Source organism: Equus przewalskii, chromosome 30, assembly GCF_037783145.1.
Source record: "Equus przewalskii isolate Varuska chromosome 30, EquPr2, whole genome shotgun sequence".
Lineage (NCBI taxonomy): Eukaryota > Metazoa > Chordata > Mammalia > Perissodactyla > Equidae > Equus > Equus przewalskii.
Window position 1 is genome coordinate 9030319 of NC_091860.1, and position 22834 is coordinate 9053152.

The 22834-nt window shown below is 36.4% G+C and overlaps 2 protein-coding genes across 29 annotated transcripts in view; one reads left to right on the top strand and one right to left on the bottom strand.

The window, feature by feature from the left end:
- Positions 1–13261, top strand: part of ABI1 (abl interactor 1) — a 152256-nt gene extending 138995 nt beyond the window's left edge. For 7 of the 25 annotated variants that reach the window (XM_070600879.1, XM_008535182.2, XM_008535185.2 and 4 more), the window contains 4 exons: positions 372–548; positions 3877–3963; positions 7666–7851; positions 12326–13261. In XM_070600879.1, the coding sequence (XP_070456980.1) occupies positions 372–548; positions 3877–3963; positions 7666–7851; positions 12326–12501 (626 nt within the window). In that variant the 3' untranslated portion in view covers positions 12502–13261. The remainder of the gene's footprint in view (positions 1–371; positions 549–3876; positions 3964–7665; positions 7852–12325) is intronic. The other 18 variants (XM_070600883.1, XM_008535183.2, XM_008535186.2 and 15 more) reach the window with 5 other exon arrangements.
- The window catches only part of PDSS1 (decaprenyl diphosphate synthase subunit 1), a 40155-nt gene continuing 29027 nt past the window's right edge, over positions 11707–22834 (bottom strand). For 3 of the 4 annotated variants that reach the window (XM_070600893.1, XM_008535180.2, XM_070600894.1), the window contains 2 exons: positions 18241–18321; positions 14230–14690 (listed from right to left, as the gene is read on the bottom strand). In XM_070600893.1, the coding sequence (XP_070456994.1) occupies positions 14550–14690; positions 18241–18321 (222 nt within the window). In that variant the 3' untranslated portion in view covers positions 14230–14549. Of the gene's footprint in view, positions 14691–18240; positions 18322–22834 lie in introns of all 4 variants that reach the window. The other variant, XM_070600891.1, reaches the window with a different exon arrangement.

A 22834-nucleotide genomic window follows, 5' to 3' on the forward strand; every position in this document is an offset into this window, starting at 1 on the left:
ACTTTCCTCCTCAGACTATCTTTTGGTACTTATTTTGTTGGAGAGACAGTTTACATATAAAAGCTATATATTCTAAAATTATGCAGAAAAAACTTATACGTAATATTTGCAAAATACTGTTTGGGATTATGCTAAGTTAAAGGCTTAAGCATATTATTGATTTACTTTTGCAGCTTTCCGCATAGTATCTGTTTTCCCTTCTGTGTAGCTTCAGAGATAGGGCTGTTTGTGTTTTCTCTTTATTTTGCGCTGTGGGCTTTAAAAAGTAATAAATTCTTCTTACTGAGAGTCCCCCCCTCTTTGTTCTGTCATCGGAGGTGACGTGCAATGCTCAAGTCCTTTGTTGGTTGCCTTTGACTAATGCTTTTCAGCAGCCCCGGGCTCAGCTCCTGGTTCCCAGTATGGCACAATGAGCAGGCAGATCTCTCGACACAACTCGACCACTTCCTCGACATCTTCTGGTGGATACAGACGGACTCCCTCTGTGACTGCTCAGTTTTCCGCTCAGCCTCATGTTAATGGAGGTCCACTTTATTCTCAAAATTCAAGTAAGCTTGTGCTTTGCAGGCGTACAGCAACAGTGGAGCTCCTTTTGAAGGAAATTATTTGGAACCATTATTCTTGCCAGTGATAGACAACAATTGAAACCATGCTATTTCGTGTTTATTTTTGCTTTAGGAAGTTTGTCCTTCAGTCATACCATTTTAAGAATAATTGCTTATCACTTTCTCTCAAAACATTCAAACTTACCGAGTATACTTGTCTATTAAAATTTAACTGGTGGTTTGAGATGATGTTTTCATTACTATAAATAGAACTAGAGAGGAAAAACACTGAAATTAATTAAGCGGAATTTATTTTTATCAGTTTCTTTGAGACAGTTCAGTAGCAGTAAAATTAAAAACATTGTGAAAAGTTTTCTTTAAAACAATATGACAAAATTGCTGGCTATCACTTTTAAGCTTGTTAACCTGTACTGAATTGAGTTCCAAACCATTAAGAAACATTTGTGATGCTTGCTTATTCTGTCTCTAATAATTGTAACCGTGGGGAGGATTTTCTTTTGATTTCTTTCTGTTCACCTCAAATTGCACATCTCAACACTAACTGCAATCAGTGTTTAAAGGCTGAAAAGATTAGAAAATATTACAAGTTTGAATTGCTTAGGGTAGTCATTAATTTCACTTTCCTTATTAAAATGTTTAATCCAAGAAAAGAAAAAAGATATAAAGAAATCTGAAATGAGCCTCTTGTCCAGTGTTTGTTATTGGCTTGAAGCAGTGATTGCTGGGCGTAGACTGACACACACCTTCCCATGTGGCTTTTGTAGCTACTTTCTAGAGCTGCATGGTTTATTAGTTTACCTAAAAAACACTGAATACTCATGTTTACGGAGGATGTTGGCTTGAAGTTTTTTTAAATTTATAATGCATGTTCTGAACATGTATTTTAAAGCAGAGCTGGGGGAAGTTCTCTTACTTGTTTTTTGTTTAAATTTTAGAGTTAAAGATTAATTGTTATGGCAAAAAACTCCTAAGAATTGAAAACCAGTTTAGAAGAAATGTCAAAATTCATAGGTAATCCCAAAATTTATACAACCCTTTTCTAGACTAAAATTTTCATCCAAGCTACCAGGAAACTTCACCAGTTAGAATTTTACCTCACATTTTCCCTGGTCTTCTTTTGGGAATGAAAGGTAGCTAGCGTCTGAATAGTCACAGATTATCTGATTTTTAGCCTCACTAGTTTTGTGAATTTTTAATTTTTTTTCACATTATGTTACTTTGTTAGACCCCATCTTTATGTTCATTATTTTTCATTTCTTAGACATTTAGTTTACTCTGCAAATAGGGTTTTTCATAGCTCTTCATCTAATAGATGTTTATATAGCTTTATTCTAAGAGTACTTGGAGGGGGGGCGTTGCTTACTCTCAAACAAGACATAATTTCATTACTGAATGTCTATACCTTTTGGATATTGTCCAGCAAATTTGGCCTCAGTGTTTAAATATATTATTCTGTGTTGTCAAATTATCCTTCGATCTGAGTCACTGTTGGTGTTGTGGTAGTAGTAGTATGTGAATGTTTTTAGTGTTTTGATGTGCATATTTCCCCCGTCTAAATGTGGTGGTGTAATGGTTAGTAACTTTGCAGCGTAGCTTTCATTTTCATCACATACTAACCAGCATGGCTAGTTACTAAGGGTTGATTCTACAAAAACTTTTTTAGGTTTGTGGGGATTTTTTTTTAAGTCAAAAACTGTAACATTTAATTTATTTAGAGCCTTCCGTATACAGAGTATCAGATTGAGTGAGGACCAGTTTCATAGTGAATTGAACGTTATTTTTAGCCATACAATGAATATTAATATACATATATTGCTTTGTTAAGTTATTGCTTCTTTGAACACTGAAGCTCTTTCAAATTTTTATGCGTACCAACAAAATTTGTAGATTGGATTAGTTGAAACAGCCTTTTGATTAAATGATCCTTGACAACCAGTAAATTGTTTTTTTCTGTCAATTTAGTGTCACTTCTTGGTGACTACCAGTAAACTGAATTTTGGAATCTAGTCCTTATTGACTTTTTCTTTCTTTTTTTTCCTTTTTGGTGAGTAAGATTGGCCCTGAGCTAACATTCGTTGCCAGTCTTCCTCTTTTTCATTGAGGAAGATTGTTCCTGAGCTCTAACATCTGTGCCAATCTTCTTTTATTTTGTCTGTGGGATGCCACCCCAGCATGGCTTGATAAGCAGTGTATAGGTCCACGCACAGGATCCGAACCTGCGAACTCCAGGCCACAAAAGCGGAGCATGTGAGCCTAACCACTACACCACTGGGCTGGCCCCTTGCTGACTTTTTCTAAGCAATCTTTGGGAATTGCTGTCTTGTTAAAATGAGACAAAGAGATCAACATGAATGTTTACTTCTAGTTTGTTAGAATTTTTAATACATTTGCTGCCCACATGAGCATTTGGTTATGAATTTCCTATAAATTATGTCCTCTCCAGAAAGAAGTTAGAATATGTTTCCCGCTACCCAAGGATTTGTTGGATATAGAAATTACTTTGATGCAAGTAATTGCGTATTTTAACCTATTGTTAGATCAGGTTTCGTTTTTTAGAACAGTGATAAAAGGAAGGTCATTTTTGAAATGTCTTATCCCATGAAACTCAGTGAACAGTTAACACAGTGTGTGGAGCACTCTTACTCCCTAGTAAATTTAGGAGTGATGTCTTTAAAAACAAAATTATCAACTTAAAAAATAATAATAACCTTGTTTTATAAACAAGAGTTTTTCCTGGAGAGATGTGTGTACATTCTCATATATAATAACTGTTTTTAAAGGAAACCTGTGATTAATGTATTTATTTCTATATGGAATAAACAGCTATTCCGTAACATATTTGTTTTATTGATTTGGGTTCTAATTTACAACGTTACCCTAAAGCTAGACATACCTGTTAGGTTATAGAGAGATGGCAAAGACATAATATCCTGGAAACCTCTATTGGTATTTCACCATTTTTTTATCTTTCCTTAGAATTTGAAAATTTCATTGCATGAGAGTGAATGTGGTACTGAATTTAAATCTTCCCCCAAACAATATAACTTTAGAATTAAATTAAATGTATTTTTTTTTTTTAATAAAATTAACCAGTTGGCTAGGCACAACTCAGCTTTAGGTTTGTCATGGGAAATGAACTTGAAGAAGGTTCTGCAGGTTTTTGTTTTGTTTTTTGTTTTGTTTTGTTTCATTTGCAAACTGTTCTTTGCATACTTATGTTTGTGGTCCTTGTAACTGACTTCTGCTTTTTGTTTGTTTCCTTTTCTTTCCTTTATGTTTTACTTCCCCCATACTGTGTTGTTGCTGCCAGTTTCTATTGCTCCACCCCCTCCCCCTATGCCTCAGTTGACTCCACAGATACCTCTCACAGGCTTCGTGGCCAGGGTGCAGGAAAACAGTAAGTTTGGAAAAACTGAGCTATCCAAAGAGTAGAGGCTGTCTCCTTATAGCATGCATGGCTGACGAGTCATCGTTTTCCTTACTTTTATTGAGAAGCTAATCTTATCTTGAAAATAGGTGCAGATAATGTAATTGAAACTGAAGAGCACGGTCTTCAGTTTTTTCTCTTGTGTGCATGATTACTGACCCATAAAAATTTCCAAACTGCAACTTTCTTATGTATTTACATGATCTAAAACATGAAATGTGATCTTTGTAGATTCTTGTTGTGTAATCACAAAAATTCGAAATGTGTGGAAAGGACTAGCTTCCAGTAGTTATTAGGAGACTTAGTTAGAAACCATTTTGTATTCTGTTGCCAGCAAATTCATCAAGATAGAGGTAGTTACACTGAGATTAAATTTATTATGCAATTGGGACAGGTGTGTTTGTTTTTCCTTTAGTTACAAAAAGATTTCTGGAGAAAGCTTTGTAGCCTCAGATTTTTATATATAGATAATTCTGAACCTAAATAAAGATTCATTGTTAGGATGAGAATGAATCTGCAAGAAGTAAATGACTTCCATGCTATCCATGTAAGAGTGGTCCTCAACGTGGAACCCTCTTCATGTTTTGGCTACATGCAGCCCCATGAGGATTATTTCTGAGTATGCAAATCTGTCAGCTTTTTAAGATCTTCTCTGAAGGAAGATCAGGTTTAATGATTTTTGGAAATTCTTTTGAATATGTGGATTTAATTAGGATAGAGTAGTTCATGTTGCTACCTGATTACTTTGAGGTTCCAGAAGCTATATAATCCTAACACATGATCATAGTGAATGTTGTTTGGCAGAATGAAAAATGCCCCTATTACTGAATTATATTATGCCAGAATAGCTGTTGAGATTAAAATGGTAAGGTAGTCTAGTAGTAATTTACTTCACTTGGGACCATCACTGTGCAGATGTTTCTCAGAATGTCCTGAACAAATATATGAGCCGCTTGACCAGCCCATCTTCCGGGAGAATACATTGTGGCAAATTACATTGTTAAGATTTGCTGACCTTGTGTTATTCTCCACATTTCCTCCCTTCCTCCAGTCAAATATTTTTATTCAGTGTTATGTGCTAGGCTCTGGGAAGAATACAAGTAGTCTAAGAGGAAGTCCCTATGTATGATTTAATGGGCTTTTTATAAAACATGGTAGTTTCCAAATGTTGAAATTTCTGAGTGTAAACCAACCTTGTTAACATTTGTTTGAAAACTCTAATGTGTTTAAACATGTAAAAATAAATGAATCTTATTTTTTTTTAAAGTGAATAAGGATAAATTACTGGTCCTTATTGCTGTGAGAATTTAAAAACTAAGCCAGTTTAACCTTTTGAACTTCTTTACAAACGGGAATTTTTAGGAAATATTTTTAAATTGTCATAATAAACATACATTTATTGGGTCCAAAGCTCATTGACTAGCTTTTTGGAAACTTTTAAAAATAGAATGTCAGTGTTACTTATTCAGTACTTTATTTTAGTCATACATGGCCTTGCTAAAGAGGCCCATGGTACTATCTTAGTTCTTTCTAGCAAACATATGAAAGTGAGTCAGTTATTCTCCTTGTGCTGCAGAACGCCCCACTTTATTTGGCATCTATTTTCTTTGAAAGCATATTAGAAAGATTGGTGATAAACTGTGTATCCATGTCTTAACTGTTTTATGAAGTGCAAATTTTCTGTGTTTTTTCTTTTAAATATTCAGTTTCTTAGGCCCCTCAACGTTGGTGATAATGCACCTTAGCAGTTAACCTATTAATAAATGTTTCCGTTTAAGATATGAGCCTCTAAAAAACTCAGCAGTGTGTTTATGTCTATTTATGATTAACATCAGAAAGCATTTTTTAACTAATTACTCATGGCACTAGACAAAGTATTATACACAGAGAATGATTGACTAGCCTCCTGCCCATTGTATGTAATTTGAAGATAATTCACAGCAGTTGAACATAAAGACAATTGAGTGAAAATATTAAACTAGTAAGTACTATATCAGTCAAGAGTAAATGCAATTTAGGGGTTCAGGCAAATTTATATAATTTACACATTAAGCCAAATTAAGGATATGAGAGCTATGACTGATGTCAGGATGATTTATCTCCATTTTCTTCTCCTCTCAATATTAGAAAGCTTTATGGAGAAGGTATGGGCAAAAATAAAATAGATCCAAGCATTCAATGGAAAAACTGTAGACCTGTTTGATAGCTATCAGAATGAGCATCGCCACATCAGATTTGTTTTCTAACAGTCTTTTTCATCCCCCAACAGGATAAAGTAGAAATCACGGAATTGAAGTGGTTATGGAAGTAGGGCTGTTGTCTGCAAATGTTTTAGATATGGATCCCTTGGTTATATTCTCAGCACGTTATTCCAAATAGGGTAGAGGAACTTTAAAACCTGTATTACAAATAGATTATGATTGCTTTCTTTGATCACATAAATAGCCCAAGAAAGTGGCATTTGAGTTTAGTATGTTGGTATTCTGAATTTCTCCCCTGCAGATATTATATAATTCCTGTATCAATTTGTATCAAAGCATTTTCATGTCTTTTACTTTTAAAGAAATTTGTGGATCAGAAATTTGAATTAAGAATTAGTTATGTTCTAGCTTTGAATTCCTTAATATTGGGAGCATTTGTTGCCGTGTATCATAATAGTTGGGTGAACGCAGTTCTAGCCTGGCATTTTCCCATTTCACTGTTTATGCCTTTAATTATTTAAATCACACACACATATCACAGCCATCTAGAATTTGAGGTATGACTCATTTTTATTGTTTCGCATGATACAAGTTCCTTTCTGTTTGTTTGTTTGTTTTTTTAAATTACATCTTCCTAAAATACTTTGTTTTTAAAATCTTTATTGTGGATATATTCTTAGAAAATTGGATCTTTAGGATTCTTTCCCTCATCCTATGTTTATGTTTTACTAGCAGTAATGCAAAAATCTTAGCTTGCTTTTTCTACATTAAAAAAGTTGATTATGAATACAAACTTTTTTCAAAATATTCAATGAAATTTTCTACTAGCTTGGAATTATTTACTTTTAGTTTGGTTTAATTTTCTCCTGTTAAATTTTAAATAAAAGAATAGAAAACCTACACATAGAAGCGAACCTAATACCTAAACTTTTCTTTTTTTCTCCATTAAAACAAAAATAAACAAGTATTCACCCACCGGAGACTTATTTCTGGGGAACTAACGATAATTAAAAGCCAAAATCAGAGACATGAATGTGCACAATGAATGGTTATCAAACCATTAATGTGTTATTATTCATAACGTTTACTGTAGTCCAAATGACGAATGTGACATAGGGCTTATTTAAGGAGGTATGCTAACTGAAGAGTGACATTTGTTCTGACCTGGGCCTTAGAGCTTAGAAACATCTTTACTCCTGTGATCTTTGTAAAAAGAGTCTTTGTCTCCTAACTTCCTGCATTCATTAATCTGTAGTTTTTCCTAATTCCCTTATTTTTAGCTCATTGTATTTTTGTAAAATTGTTCTTAAGAGTAGTAGAAGCTTTAACACACCAAGCTTTTATTTCTAATCATTGCATGTTTTATTATAGTGCATGCTGTATATGAAGTAGTGCTTTCTTAAATTCTGTTAACTTATCAATTTCCATTTAGTCTATTTCTCATTCCAATTAATTATCTGAATTTTTTTAGTTGCTGATAGTCCAACTCCACCACCCCCACCTCCGCCAGATGACATTCCCATGTTTGATGACTCTCCACCTCCGCCACCACCACCTCCCGTGGATTATGAAGACGAGGAGGCTGCAGTGGTTCAGTATAATGATCCATATGCAGATGGGGATCCTGCTTGGGCCCCCAAGAATTATATTGAGAAAGGTAAGGTACAATCATCATTGAATTGAGGTAAAGGAAAATAACCTCATAATGGAATTGTAGAGCTATAAAGAATGTCTAGGCTAGTGTTTCTCAGACTTTGGAATAGCTTTACCAGCCAAGATGATTTAGTTAAACCTTATTTCCTATACATTCCCAGTATAAAGGGAGGATTATTTTTTTGTTTCTAAAATTAAAAGTATGATATTAGGTGTGCTTTTTCAAATGACATAAGCTTCCAGCTGGATATTAACTTGTCTGTCAGCATTTTATAGATGAAGCAACTCAGGCCACAAGAAAGAAGTTTAATAACTTACTAAAGTCATAATTAGGAAATATTTAGAACAAAATTTCTTGTGTGGTGATGGATTGCAACTAGACTTTTAGTGGTGAACATGATATAGTCTATACAGAAGTCGGAATATAATGATGTACACCTGAAATTTATATAATGTTATGAACCAGTATTACCTCAATAAAAAAATAAAACAATTTCTAAGCTCTTATACTAAAAATAGAAACCTTTCATATCTAAATATTTAAAAATATATTGGGACTATCATGAGAAAAAGCCTCAATTAAATTGGTTTTCAGTTAGTTGACTTTGTAAAAGAGAAGATAACTAAAATTTCATTTCATGAAATTAGGTATAACTCTAATGCGCAAATCATTCACAGTAATTATCTATTAAGAAATAGTGGGGCTGGCCCTGTGGCTGAATGGTTAAGTTCATGTGCTCCGCTGCAGGCGGCCCAGGGTTTCGTTGGTTCGAATCCTGGGCGCGGACATGGCACTGCTCATCAAACCACGCTGAGGCAGCGTCCCACATGCCACAACTAGAAGGACCCACAACAAAGAATATACAACTATGTACCGGGGGGCTTTGGGGAGAAAAAGGAAAAAAATAAAATCTTAAAAAAAAAAAAAAAGAAATAGTGTGTAGGGGGGCCCGCCCAGTGGCGCAGTGGTTAAGTTTGCACGTTCTGCTTCCGTGGCCCAGGGTTCGCTGGTTCAGATCCTGGGTGCGGACATGGCACTGCTTGGCAAAAGCCATGCTGTGGTAGGCATCCCACGTATAAAGTAGAGGAAGATGGGCACGGATGTTAGCTCAGGGCCAGTCTTCCTCAGCAAAAAGAGGAGGATTGGCAATAGTTAGCTCAGGGCTAATCTTCCTCAAAAAAAAAAGTCTGTGGGAAGAAACAAATTCTGTTTTTAGAGAGTTTGTTTGCTTTTTTCCATCCAATTCTATGCTATTTTAAAATCTATTTCTGGGGCCGGCCCTGTGGCAGAGTGGTTAAGTTTGTGTGCTCTGCTTCAGCAGCCTGGGGTTTGTCAGTTGGCAACCTGGATGTGGGCCTACACATTGCTCATCAAGCCATGCTGTGGCAGCATCCCACATAGAAGAGCTAGAATGACCTACAACTAGGATACACAACTACATACTGGGGCTTTGGGGAGGGGGAAAAGAAAACAGGAAGATTGGCAACAGAGCTTAGCTCACCAAAAAAAATACTTTAAAAAAAAATATTTCTATAGAGATCTGAAAAATGCTTGTAATTTAGTGGATCACATTTGATTGCCTTTGAAATGTATTCCCTTCTGTTAGCTTTGTTGGATTAACTGACCTTAAGCAAGTAGCTGTCGCCCTTGAGACCTGTGACATTCTCTCCTGCCTAGGTTTTGAATATGTGGCTAAAAGTAAATTCGCTGTTTTCCTTTTTTATATTTTTAAACAGTAGATATTCCACATACTGTTCAGGAAGATGTGAATATTCTACTTTACATTTAAATTCTACTTTACGTTTAAAACATAGAGATATGTCATTATGAGAGTGAGAAACTTGAGTAGTCTTGAATTGTGTTTTTACCCCTATTTTCTGGCTTGGAAAAGCAAATTTAACTTTAAATAACTGTGAAGATGAGACTATTATATAAGTTGACAAACTTGGAATGATACAGTAGGCAATAGAGCAGGATTAAAAAATATCTTCACAAGTTGGAATAATGAGTCTTAACATCACACACTTTTAGTAAAAGACTAGGTCATAAATATTTTTCGCTTTTAAAAAAATTGAGGTATAATTGACATAACATTAATTTCAGGTGTACAGCATAATGATTTGATGTTTGTATATATTGTGAAATGAAATATTTTTAACTTTACAAGACATAGAGTTGTCACAGCTACTCAGCACGACGGTTGTAGCACAAAACGGGGCATAGACAGTACGCGAGTGAGTGGATGTGGCCGTGTTCCGATAAACTTTTACTTACAAAAAAGGCAGTGGCTTGGATTTGGCCCTGGGTTTGGTGACCCCTAGTCTAAATTAAAAAGTTGAGATTTATTAGGATTATATTTAAAGCCTTTAATAGTCACCTTTATAATCCCCAATGAATAAAACCTGTTTTAATAGGATTTCAGTTGACTATATTAACCAACAGTTTGACATGACTGTTCTGGAAGCCAGACTCTTAGGGTATTTTAGCTGAATTTCAACCTAATATCTACCAATATGATCATATTCATTTATATTAGACTAGTGCTATGTCTAATTTTGAGTACCACATACATTTCAAGATCTTGCAAACAGGAATGCCTTCAGAGGAGAATATTTATAAGGCTGAAATATCTAGAAAGTGTATCTATAATGAGAAAAAGTTGAAAGCATTGTTTCCAAGTTGAGGAAGAGAAGATTTCAGAGGGGCTAGATAGCTATCTTCAAATTTTTATCATGTTGGGGTAGGATTAGCGTGTTAGACTTCGAGTTCCAGAGAACCCTAAAGTACATACCGGAGGGAGAGTTCAGCTCTCTATATGGATTGGAATCCTGGAGAGTAGAATGGACGTCAAATTATAAACGGTTAAATATACTGAGCAGTAAGAGTTATATGAGAGAATATGTACACTGGGGAAGGGAGGTTCAGCGTGACTCAGTTTCATTTACAAAGGCAACTTGGAAAATAGGAATATAATTAATTGAGCCTCAGTACTTTGACAAGCTTTGTATAGGTGGAACTAAACTTGAGGAAGTAAGAATTTTCATTTTGCTGAATCACTTTGAGGGTACCAGGCCTTTGTCACCATCTGTTTAAAAATCATCTGTACCACTCAAAAGCTAACCCATGGTGACTCAGAATTCAAAGAAATTAACGTTACAAAAGTTAAACAAGAAATAATTATTAATAAGTAATTGACAAATTAATAATAATTAACTGACTTTTTATTATTACACTGTTTTCTTTATTAATGTTTATCTCTAGCAGTCACTCAACTTTCTTGAGTGGTTATTTAGCCAAAAGTAATACCAGGACAATAATTTAATATTATTTATTATGTATGTTTTGGGTTTTTTTGAAACTGGTTATGTCAGTGAGCTTGTAATCACAGTACTATGATTCTGCTGCAGGATTGAAATGGAGGGGAATGGACTTGTTCAGTTTACTTAATCGAGTAGTTTGTAAGAGGAACAAAGATCGCCTATCTTAATTTAGCAAGTGTTGGTGCAGATTAGTACTGAAGGTCTGCTGCTTATTGTAATTCACTAATTCAGAAGAATTATGGGGAGAAGCCATCTTTCCTAGGGGGAAAATGAGTTCCAGAATATCTCAAACGTTTTTAAAACTCTTCTATTTTAAGACAAACTACACAAGGTAAGTCAATGAAAAAAATCTATATCACATACAATTTTACATATACTAGGCAATTACATGTAATTTCAGAATTATTATGCTAAAAAGGCAGAAGGAAGGAATAATTAAATTCATAAACCTATAGTTTGGAAAACTAGTAACTTTCTGATGCCTTTCCTTTCCACAACACTGTTTATAAAGGATGTAAATATTTTTAACTCAAAATAATGATATATGCCACAGAATTGCAGACAGTTCTCTAAGTCTTCATTAATGTGTCCTCACTCACAATATTTCTCCCTTTAAAAAAAAAATCTTATTGCCTTGAAAGTGTGTAAATATTTTTTTAAAAAATCTAAGTATAGCCCCATAAATTACATGAATATTTTCCTTGGAGTAGGATGAGATTTACCTCCCAGTATATGTGTATCTTCAGAGTAGCTTGGATTGTCACCTGGTTTACTAACTGATTGGCTGTGCAGCTTTACTTTGCCCAATAGTCATTTTGAAAAATGATGCTTTGCATATGGTTGGCGTTTAGTAGATTTTTGAACAAATGAATTGAAACATCTAACAAATCCTAAAGTTTCGAGATCTTTCCTAAATAGGTTGGTAGAAGCTATTGACTTCTCTAGTCTAATCGAATTGTCAGTTTGGCCCTAAGATCAAACCAGTGATTTAGGCACATGGTTGGCCACTGGCCTACCTATGAATATAGATGTAAGAATTAAGAATATTCATAAACTAGTTGGTTTTGCTATACTATAGAATTGGCATTACATTTTAAAATTCAATTAAATGTTGGAAATAGTGCACTCACGTGATATTTCAACTCTTTTCTCCATAGTTGTGGCAATATATGATTATACAAAAGACAAGGATGATGAGCTATCATTTATGGAGGGTGCAATCATTTATGTAATAAAGAAGAATGACGACGGCTGGTATGAAGGAGTCTGCAATCGAGTGACTGGTCTGTTCCCTGGGAACTATGTCGAATCAATCATGCACTATACTGATTAAATTCTTTTGGCTTTTAAAGTAGGTTCTTACTACTCAGTCATACTGTGGGACTATTATGGTTAACAGAATTGTCTTAAAATGTTTAAAAATGTGCCCATATTTTCAGGACATGCTGTTTTATTGGTATAATTGAATGTCTACCTGTAAGCATAAATCTTGGAGGCAGTTCGTGATTGCTAAATAGCAGTTCATACAGGAGGCTGTCCATAACTGATTATGCTTATGTACTTACACATTGTTAACTTGATGACCAGCCTAAATATTCTGGGGGTGTGGGGTATAATATTTAACAAATCATGGTTCAGATTGTACCATTACATGTTTCAGTGCAGCATGGTTACTAACGCTATGTCAGACTAATATTAAAATCAGAAAACTTAAATTCTGGTGCTGGTCATACTTTTTGTTTAAACTCTCTCATTCTTGAAATATACTATTTGTTTAAAGCATGCATTCAAATTTATGTATTGAAATATACTTAAAAAAATCCAAGATGCTTCCAATTTGTGTAGTATTTACTTGGAGTACTTGTATTTAGGTCTCTTGAAATGAGTTGAGTCTCTAAGGTCTCCATGTGAAACAAAACAAAAAAAGGTTATCTGTAATGTTGTTATTTGTACCTAAGTTTTTTAATGAGTGAATTTGCATTATAAATTTTTCCATTCATAAATATATAAGTGAACCAAAGGTTTTTGTCCTTTCCTTCACTGGTTTGCTTTTAAAAAAAGAAAGAAATAAAAGATACTGATTTATTGCAGAATTATGGTTCTATTTTCTCAATATATTAACTGGGAAAAAAAGTTTAGCCTTATCTCAATCTGTCCCAACAGGAATGTGACTGATTTTTACAGATTTGAAATCTGAGATGGTTATTTACCAGTCAATCTACTGAATTCCTTTTCTAAAGTAACTTTTTCAGAGCTAAGAAAATGTGTCCAAGTGTGTACATTCAGTCCTTCAGTTTCCGGTGCACTGTTGTATACCGCCGGTTCAATGAAAGGAAATGATCTTTTCTGTATTGTTTTTGTAGAGGTGGATGCAGTTGATTTTTGAATAGGCACTCTTTAATCCATTACCTGGCACTAGCAACATAGAAAGATGTAAAAATAATTGGGGGAAAAAGGTGGGTCATGTATTAACCAGTGAACAGGGATATACCTGACCAACAGATTTACATTATCTTTTGACATAATTGAAATGCAACACATGCACTTTGTGTGTCTCCTCTTAATTTAAGGGAGGGTTGGAGGGGTTTTTCTTATTTTGTGTATAATTCTCTCCTGCCTAGGGTATATTAAAGTAGAGCACTCAAGTGTGGGTTTCTGTGTACTGAGGATTTGTTTGGGTTTCAGATTACAGTTATGTACTGGGCATTACAGACTTATAACAGCATAGCAAATGGTAAGACTAGTGCAAAACATTTATTCCTGAAAATTAAAGACCATTATTGCTACCAAATCAATGTGACTGTTGCATATGCATTTTGCCTTTGTTAACATGATTTTAGTATCACTAGTGATCAGCTAGCTACCTTCTTCACATTTTTTCAAGTGGAATGTTCTCTTAATTTTGTATATAACCTATTGTCTAAATTTTATGTACAGTCTTTTATAATAAACCATTCTCCTATATGAAACTTTGGATACTGTTAAAACCTAACCAGTGTGGACTGAAATGTAGACTTCACATTTTCTGACCTTTACTTCTGTGATGAGACAAGATAAACCATTTGAATTTTAACATTGATTATTTATTTATTTGTGTAATGGCTTTACATGTGGATATTAACAGTGTAAACAATACCACATATAACCATCAAGATACCTCGATTAGAATTTACAGCACTAGAATGATAGAATCAGATGGTTTAATTACATTTAAAAAGTTTTCTGAAAAACTTTGCCAATAAAAAATAATTGCCCATCGATAAGGTTGAAATGATTTTTTAAAATGATTTTTGGTTATCTGCACATGAAGCAAAGTATATTCGACAAAATTCTTTAGGCACAGTCTGGTAAAATAGCTGCCAGAAATAACAGAAAGAGCTGTCATTTATCTCTTGTGAGGACAATTTCTGAAAGTTGTATGAGGGCATCTCTTTCCGGGGATGGTCGAAGTTTACTGATCTCTCTTACTGCCTCATGGCAGTACCGCTGGGCGAGGTAGGTTGTTTGTTGCACACCATCACTCTATGGGATACAGAACAAAACAGAACAGATGCATGTCACCCATTGCATCAGCTCTTAAACACCTGCTACAATGAATTAAAACAGTTTTAAGATCATATAGGTCAACAGCCAAACTATGTTTCTAATGTTCTCTCTCCAACTCATAGTTCTAGCTTTCTCTGCCGACTTTTAGGCCCTTTTCTCAGATTGAAGCAAATTTTTATTCTATTAGCATACAAAGCAACTAACTCATTAATATTAAGTAGCCATCTATTTCCCCTATTTTTAAGTATAGTTATGCACCTCATGACGCTGTTTCAGTCGGTGATGTACCACGTATACAATGGTGTTCCCGTAAGATTAGTACCATATAGACTCTGTATGAAGTAGGCCATACCATCTAGGTTGGTGAAGTACACTCTATATTGTTAACACAACAACGAAATCACCTAAATAAGCATTTCTCAGAATGTATCCCTATCATTAAGCAACACATGACTGTATTAGAGTTTTTTTAAAAGTTCTATATATAAAAAATATCTATACAATAAGTTTTTAAATGAAAAAATCTAAAGTGAAAGTTTTAAAAAACTATATATACAATAAAAGTACAGAAGAGCTTATGATGAAAATCAGCAGTTCCCGTCTTCCAAAGGCATCAGCTTTATCAGTGGTTTTTATTTCTTAATTAGCAATTTTAGTTATTTATTGCCTTTCTACTAAGAAAAATGAGGATTTAGTCCACCCACTATGCCTCCTAATTTGATCATTGTATTGCTGTCTTCGGTTCTACTAGATGACCTTTGTCATCATGTTACATCAGCTTCTGACTTCATCGTGTCTAAGATGAGGGTAAGAATGAGGAGCACTTGTAGAAGTGCTCCTGTGTTTTCTTCTCACTGTACCTTTGCACTGTAGACATTTGCACCGTATTCTCTAACTATGTTTTTATGTTGGTTCTTTCTAAAAGTGTAAAAATGTGTACTGCAGAATCAAGTATAGTTGTGCATAGCCTAATGACGGAGATATGTTCTGCGAAATGTCTCATTAGGTGATTTCGTTGTTGTGTGAACATCATAGTGTGTGCCTAACACAAACCTGAACAGTGCAGCCTACTACACACCTTGGCTATGTGGTTCTGATCTCGAGAGACCACTGTTGTATAGGACCATCACTGACTGAAACGTCATTATGCAGCACATGACTGTAATATACTATAATTTTATTTCCTTCCCCATGGTTCCAAGTTCATGATCTCTCTGTATTCAGAGGAGAATATTCCTCACAAAATGACTCGAGGGCCTCTTACCAATTGACACAAGATATGACTCAAATATGATACACTTTAGTTTGCTCTGCCTTACTGTACAGAAGCCCACTTCTGGATGTAACTCCCTCCTTTTCTTCCTCTTTGGGAAAGGAGCTCCTGATTTCTAATATTTCCAATGCCTTAATCATTCTCTCTATTATTTGACTTCCTTCTAGCTCTAATGTCCAGCTGCCTTCTCAGTATGACTTTTCATTGAACTCTTTTGGTCCATTCCACTGCTTTTAATACTTCTATCTTTCTCTTTCTTGGGGTTTCCACATTTTTGCTGAAATACATCCACAAGTAAATTACCCAGAATATGTGTATTGGAAGTCAGCTTTTTAGCTCTTAAGTGTGATAATGACTTTTGCCATCATATTTAGTGGATGGTTCAACTAGACGTAGAATTCTAGGTTAAAATGTTCCTCATCATTTGGAAGCTCTTGCTCACTGCCTTCTAGCATCCATTGTATTTGCTATACACTGAGCCAGTTTTGATCCTTCTTCCTTTTGTATGTGACCACTTTTTTCTTGGATTTCATTTTTTGACTCTCTTCCTGAAACATCTGTTACATGATTGTACTGATCCTCTTCAAAGCTTCTCTCATTTTCTTCCCTTGCTGTTTATATTTTGGAAGATTTCCTCAATTTCATATTCTAACCTTTCTTTGGAGTTTTTCACAATCATCAAAAATTTCTTAGAGCTTGTTCTTATTTGTTTTTTAAAAATTATTATCCTGTTCTTGTTTTATGAATGCAGTATTTTTGAACTGTCCTATTTATATTTTTCCTGAGTCTTTAATTCTCTTTTTCCTAGTCTTACTCTTTCATTCAGCAAGCTTTAATCAACCACTTAGTAATCCTATTAAATAAATCTTAGTTGTCCATTCATATTTAATGAGGGAATAGGGACTAGGAGTTCTGTGGTTCGTGAACAGGGAGCTAGAATTTATAGTTCTTTAGAGAATTTGTTTAGAGAACATTCCTGTGAATTTTTTTTCTAAGTGCATTTCTGTCTAGGCTTGTTGGGCCTTCACTGTTCTACATAAGAGCCACAATTAATTTCCCTCTTTTCAGTCCCACTTCTCACTTCAGCCCTCAGTAGTACTGTTATTTCTGAAGCCAGAACCTGTCCCAGGCATATCGACTTCTTTTATCACCTATGGCCCCCTCTTACACTGAGTTTTTCATAGTACTTGCCAAACTACCCTCCAAAAAGGTGGTAACCCATAGCATACTATGATGCTTAACAGTATAGAGAATGAAAAGAGAAACTTATCCTTTGGAGGGGTTTTGCTTTTTGGAAATTTAAAAAATCTGAAAGATAATCATTTGGAATTCTTTCAAGTATTGGACTTACTATAGATTTCAGATCACATTTACTTACTAAAAATTGTTTGCTCACTCCATCTTATTCACTAGATCTACTGGCTCCAAATGACTTTGGAGTTGGATCTTAGAAAGAGCTCATTCTCAAAAGTCACAGAAACTGAAAATACGCACGAGGATCTGGCTTCAACAGGAATTCTGAGGATATGTGGCAATATATTTGAAATAAGCTATAGCCCTGAAGTTCAGCTTCGTTTGCCTTTGTTGGTTTAAATTTTTTTTAGGTTACCACTTCTTTAGTCACACCTTTATCGCTGTTATATAGGATGGACTAGGAGAGACCAATTGTGAGTAGTCTAGCTGCAGCAAGGATGAGGACTTGGATTAGGCTGGAGGCCAGTCTGGGCGACGGGGAGAATAGTGATGCTACTGATGGATATGGGGAAGGCTGGTTCCACACCAACGGACCTCAACACTGACTGCACATTGGAATCAACTGGGTAGCTTTTAAAAAATACTAATATCCAAGCCCTGTCCAAGACCAATTAATTGGGATCTTTGGGAAGAATTCTACAAGAAAAATGAATTATACAAGTTTTTCTTTCTCAGTTTTTGTCAAATCAAGAATTGGCCAAACTTCGTCTTGTATCTAAAATTTAATATTATGTTACTTGATTTGTTAAAAGAACTTTGCCACATTGTACCTGCTGTTGCTTTGTTCCTTTTTATAATCTTGAGCCGGTCCTAATGGCCTAGTGGTAAAATTTGGTACACTCTCCTTCGGCAGCCCGGGTTTGGTTCCCGGTTGTGTAACCACACAACCTGTCAGTAGCCGTGCTGTGGCAGTGGCTCACATAGAAGAACTAGAAGGACTTACAACCAGAATATACAACTATGTACTGGGGCTTTGGGGAGGGAAAAAAAACCCCTTACCTGTAATACGTATTGTCGAGCTCTGTCCACATCTCCTGGCAAACTGAACCGTCTCATTATCATCGCATTCATTTCTGGGAACTAAACCATAAAGAAAGAAAATCTATTTATTGCTCTTGGGAGAATCAAACCACTAGTTTATAACAAGAGGAAATAATAATAGGTAAAAAAAAAAGTGATTAAATGTTTAGATGACATGGGGGAGCAGTAAATTGTAGCAATTAAAGAAGCAGGGCTAAGAGAGACATCCATTTTCCATGCACAGGGACTGAGCTGGTGCACAGGAGAGGCAGCTGTTGATTCTTGTTCATTCTGATGTTCTGTTCTATCCTTGGTCCAACACTGAATAAGGAAGAGAGAAGGAACCAAGTACATCTCTAAAATCTCCTTAGTGTCTTCTCTTATGGTTTTCAAACATTAGACTGCACCAGAATCACCAGAGACCTATTGGGCCTCTCCCCTAGAGTTTCTAATTCTGTAGGCATGGGGCGTGAGTGTGCATTTCAAACACGTTCTCCGGTGATGCTGATTCTGCTGGTCTCTGCTGACATTTTGAGAACCACTGGCATAGGATAAGGGTGGGGATTAGAAATTCTTCTTTTGGTACTAAATTGAGTGACTCTTAAAGCTGCTGAGGTTTCTGAGCAGAGGGTATTATGAACAGAGCTCTGCCTTAGCAGCTTGTAGAGTGGATGAGGGCAGCGGTACTCAACATTGACTGCACACTGGAGTCACTTGGGGGGGTTTATAATACAGTTGCCTGGATCTGCTCCCGAAGATTCTGATTATATAATAGGCTTGGGGTTTGGCCCAGGGAGCAGGATTTTTCAAACTCTCCAGGTGTTTTTAATGTGCAGCGAAGGTTGAGAACCACTGAATTAGAAGAGAGGGAGAGAAACTGGTCACGTTACTGTAGTAAATTATAAAGAATACTAGAGTTAAGCTGATGGAAAAAGGAGGAAAAAAAACAGATACAAAAGGCATTGAAGATAAATCTACATTCTACAATACTTAGTAGCTACAGAATCAGAAGCCAGGACACCAAATCACTTCATTTTCTAGATCCCAGCTCTAGTCGTGGTGCTGCCACAGCTTTGTGAGTTCCTTAACCTCCCAGGTCCTAGCGCCATCTCACCAGTGTCATGAGGGAGCTGAACAGCGTGATCTGAAATCTATTAGCTCTAACAGCTGAAGGTCCATGAAATAAGAGGTGAGATGACATGTTTGGTTTGGGACACGTCAGTGCTTCCAGCAGTTGCCAGTTTTTCCCTGGCAATAAGCCTGAAGGATGAAATAAGTTGTTGTCCTGTAACCACTGTCATGGTATTAGTAATCCCAGAAGAAAAAATAGGGCACACAGAGAAAAACCTCACCCAGATGATGGCAGATGAGGAATTAAGAACGTTCCTTTCAGAGCAAAGGAGGTGTCAGAACAAAGTTCTAAACATGTAGAGGCTGCTGGAGCCAGCAACTGGTTAGTTCCTAAATGAAAACCAGTAATTTGCTTTAGTTGCTGGTCTTTTAAGAGTAAAATAATTTAAGTTACAGGAAACAAATCAGGAAGGCTCAAATCAATTTTAGTGGTAAAAAAAAATCAAGTAGGCATTTGTCTTGGTTTCTTAATATGACATTCCAAAATTGGATATCTGGAAGGCTGTGTCCTCAGAACTGAAGTGACACGTCCTGGGCATCTGGTAAAGTTCCCTGTCTATGCTATTGTCTATGGTATATGAGCTTTTTCTGCAACACCATCAAGCATGGTAGAATGTGCTGACTGGGGGGTTTCTCTGATTCCTTTGACAAACGCATTGAGAAGGGAAAGCTTAAAAGAGATATTTGCATCAAGTGTGAGTACACCCTTCCTTTGAAACATATAGTGTGTGCAATTTTAACACGCAAATATTAAACTCTTCCCCTTGGCACTCCCGTCCCCTTAACGTGTATGTGGAGAAGAAATGAGAAACATAACAGGAAGAACAGTTGCCTGCCTGCAGATTTAGTGGGAAATGAGAAAATTTTTTTTGCTCAGGCTCGGTTTTTAAGATCAGGAAAACCACCTGTGGACGAATCAGATTCTAACTGTGCGATCTGTCCATAAACTAAACGACAGAGGTGATCAATAAATCGGAGTGAGCTTCCACAAACAAAACTTGGGTAACTCTTAAGATCTAACTAGTGACAACAGCAGAAGCCTGCGCAGCTGGTGCAGGGGCTGGCGAGGGTGAGGGCAGCTGGAAGGACGGCTGACATTTAGGTCTGGTGACTTGTCAAACAACGAAGAGAAGCAGGAGAAGAAAGGAAAAGATCTCTTAAAGGATATTTGAGAACTAATGTAGCCTCACCAAAAAAAGAGCGAAGGCTTCCATTTTGTTTCTGAAGAATTTTGAAATCCAACCTATGTACTCTTCACAGATTTAACGTGAGGTCTTTTTCTTAAGTGCATATATAGGAAGGACACTGTCATCACTGGGACCTCTCTAGAAATCCTGAAACTTTTCTTAAATCCCCTGTACCAACTGCTGTCAAAAAACCCCTTCAGAGAGAAGGCAAAAATAGTGAATTCCAAAGAGAGGGAGTTTCTGTCAAGTTCTGCGTCCAATGAATTTCAATTTCAAGACAACTCAACCAAGCTGAGTTAAAAAGGAAAAGTGGTGTCCCAGGGTTGCTTGTCTGGGTCCAGTGAGACTCAATGTTCACAAATGGAAAAGTTCAAAGACTAATTTATCTAATCTGCAAACAGAACTCACCTACCTACGGAAAAAGATTACAAACATCTTACAACCACTCCACTAACTGGGTAGGTTAGTCACAGTAATGGAAGCTGACACCGAGACTCTGCTTTGAGCTATCAGTGCATTTTCAGTGCCAGGCACACCAACTGTGTGCTCTGTGGGAAGACCTACTGGGGACCGGACAAGCTCAACTGCTAGCTTTTATCCACATCATCAGTGGCAAGAACATTCCACTGTATACTAAAATGTATATTGGTCTTAGACTTGGAGTGTTTGCCTGCTGTGCCATTTACCTGATGTGTAATTTTGCCCAAGTTTGAGCATCACTTTCTTTTTTGTAGAATGGACATAATACCTACCTCAAAAAGGAGTTGTGAGATTAATGTAGAAAAGAATCCTTTGTAAACTACATGGAGATAGCTGCACATTTTCATGTTATTTTTGGAACTTGTCTCACCCCAAATCAGTTTGAGCCCCATAAATCTTTTTGACAAATTACTGGCCAAGAATCCCTTTTTTGACAGTGTAACCCATAGTAGAGCCTCAACTTGATGTTTTCTTTGAAAACTTATAAATACGTATTTGACTGACTTTGGGCCCGTGCGCCACAAGACAGAACAATCAGTCTACTTAAGAAACAAGTCCTGTCCAGTCACTTCCTGCTTGGCCTCGTTCTGTGTTCCCCTTTCTAAGGCTGCAGTGTGCCTCTCTCACTCCTCTTCCTACTGCCTGATGAGAGGGCAGCGGGGAAAAGCGCTGTCTGCTGAGGATGAGTGTGTGTCTCATGATACTGTGGTTTGCGGCACTGTAAGCTTTTGTCTCTTCCTTTTCCTTGTCCCCTTTTTTCTTTAAACCAGCATTTTTAAGTCTCTTGTAGATTACTTATAGATTTAAGAGATTTTCAACAGAGTGGTCCATTTCTCCCCTGACTTTGCCCCACTATATCTCAAGGCAGAATTATTCACACTCATTTGTGTAGAGAGGGAAGCAAATTAGTTTCTTTTGCAGTACGTTCATAGTGAAACACGATCAGAAGAGACATCTGTTCTCAGTCAATCATCTTAAGGTTTAAGTAGGACTCAGTTGTTAACTTAGTATCACGGGGCTCATACAGTTATTTATAATTGTTAAGATTTCTGAAAGTATAGCATCCAGAGGTTGTTAGTAGACTGTAAGCTTCTTAGGGAAAGGCTTGTTCTGTAGTCATCTTGATAACCTCAGAGTGCAGCTAACGGAGTCTTTCCCAAGCTGGCAGAATCCCAGGGCTCTTGGTTCATCTTGTTCTTCATTCACATTTACCAATCACGGCTGAGGAGTGGATGGATGTTTGTCGTTGTACAGATGGTAACCAGTGACTAATCTTTCTAATCTCAGGCATGCTTTTACATTTACATGGCTCGTGAATTCTTGCCTTTTTGTGGGTTAATGGCAAAAAAGGAAATGTTCCTTACTCCTGCTTTAATGTATACAAGGGGATTTTATAAATTGTCAGAAGCTGGCACACGTATTAGTATTCTTCTTGAGTTTTGTGCTGGCAGTTAGTCTCAATAGGAGAAAGGACCTATTTAGAGCACACTTTTCACTTCTCTCCTCAAAATTTTGAGAGGATGGAGCCTGGGAATGGGGACAGAAATTTCCACAAAGTGGCCAGGCCTCTCCGGTCCCAGCCCTCAGTCTGCAGGTGACTGCTGTCCACTCGTGTGCTGCCCAGAGTAAGCTGGCCCAGCCCCCCGGGCCATCAGCCTCCCCTGAGAAGTCACCCTGGTGATGGCGCTGCTAAATCGTGGGGAAAGATGACCTCTCCTTTCTGGGATCAGAAACCGATCAAAAGCAACATCTGGTTTTTATAATATCAAAATGGA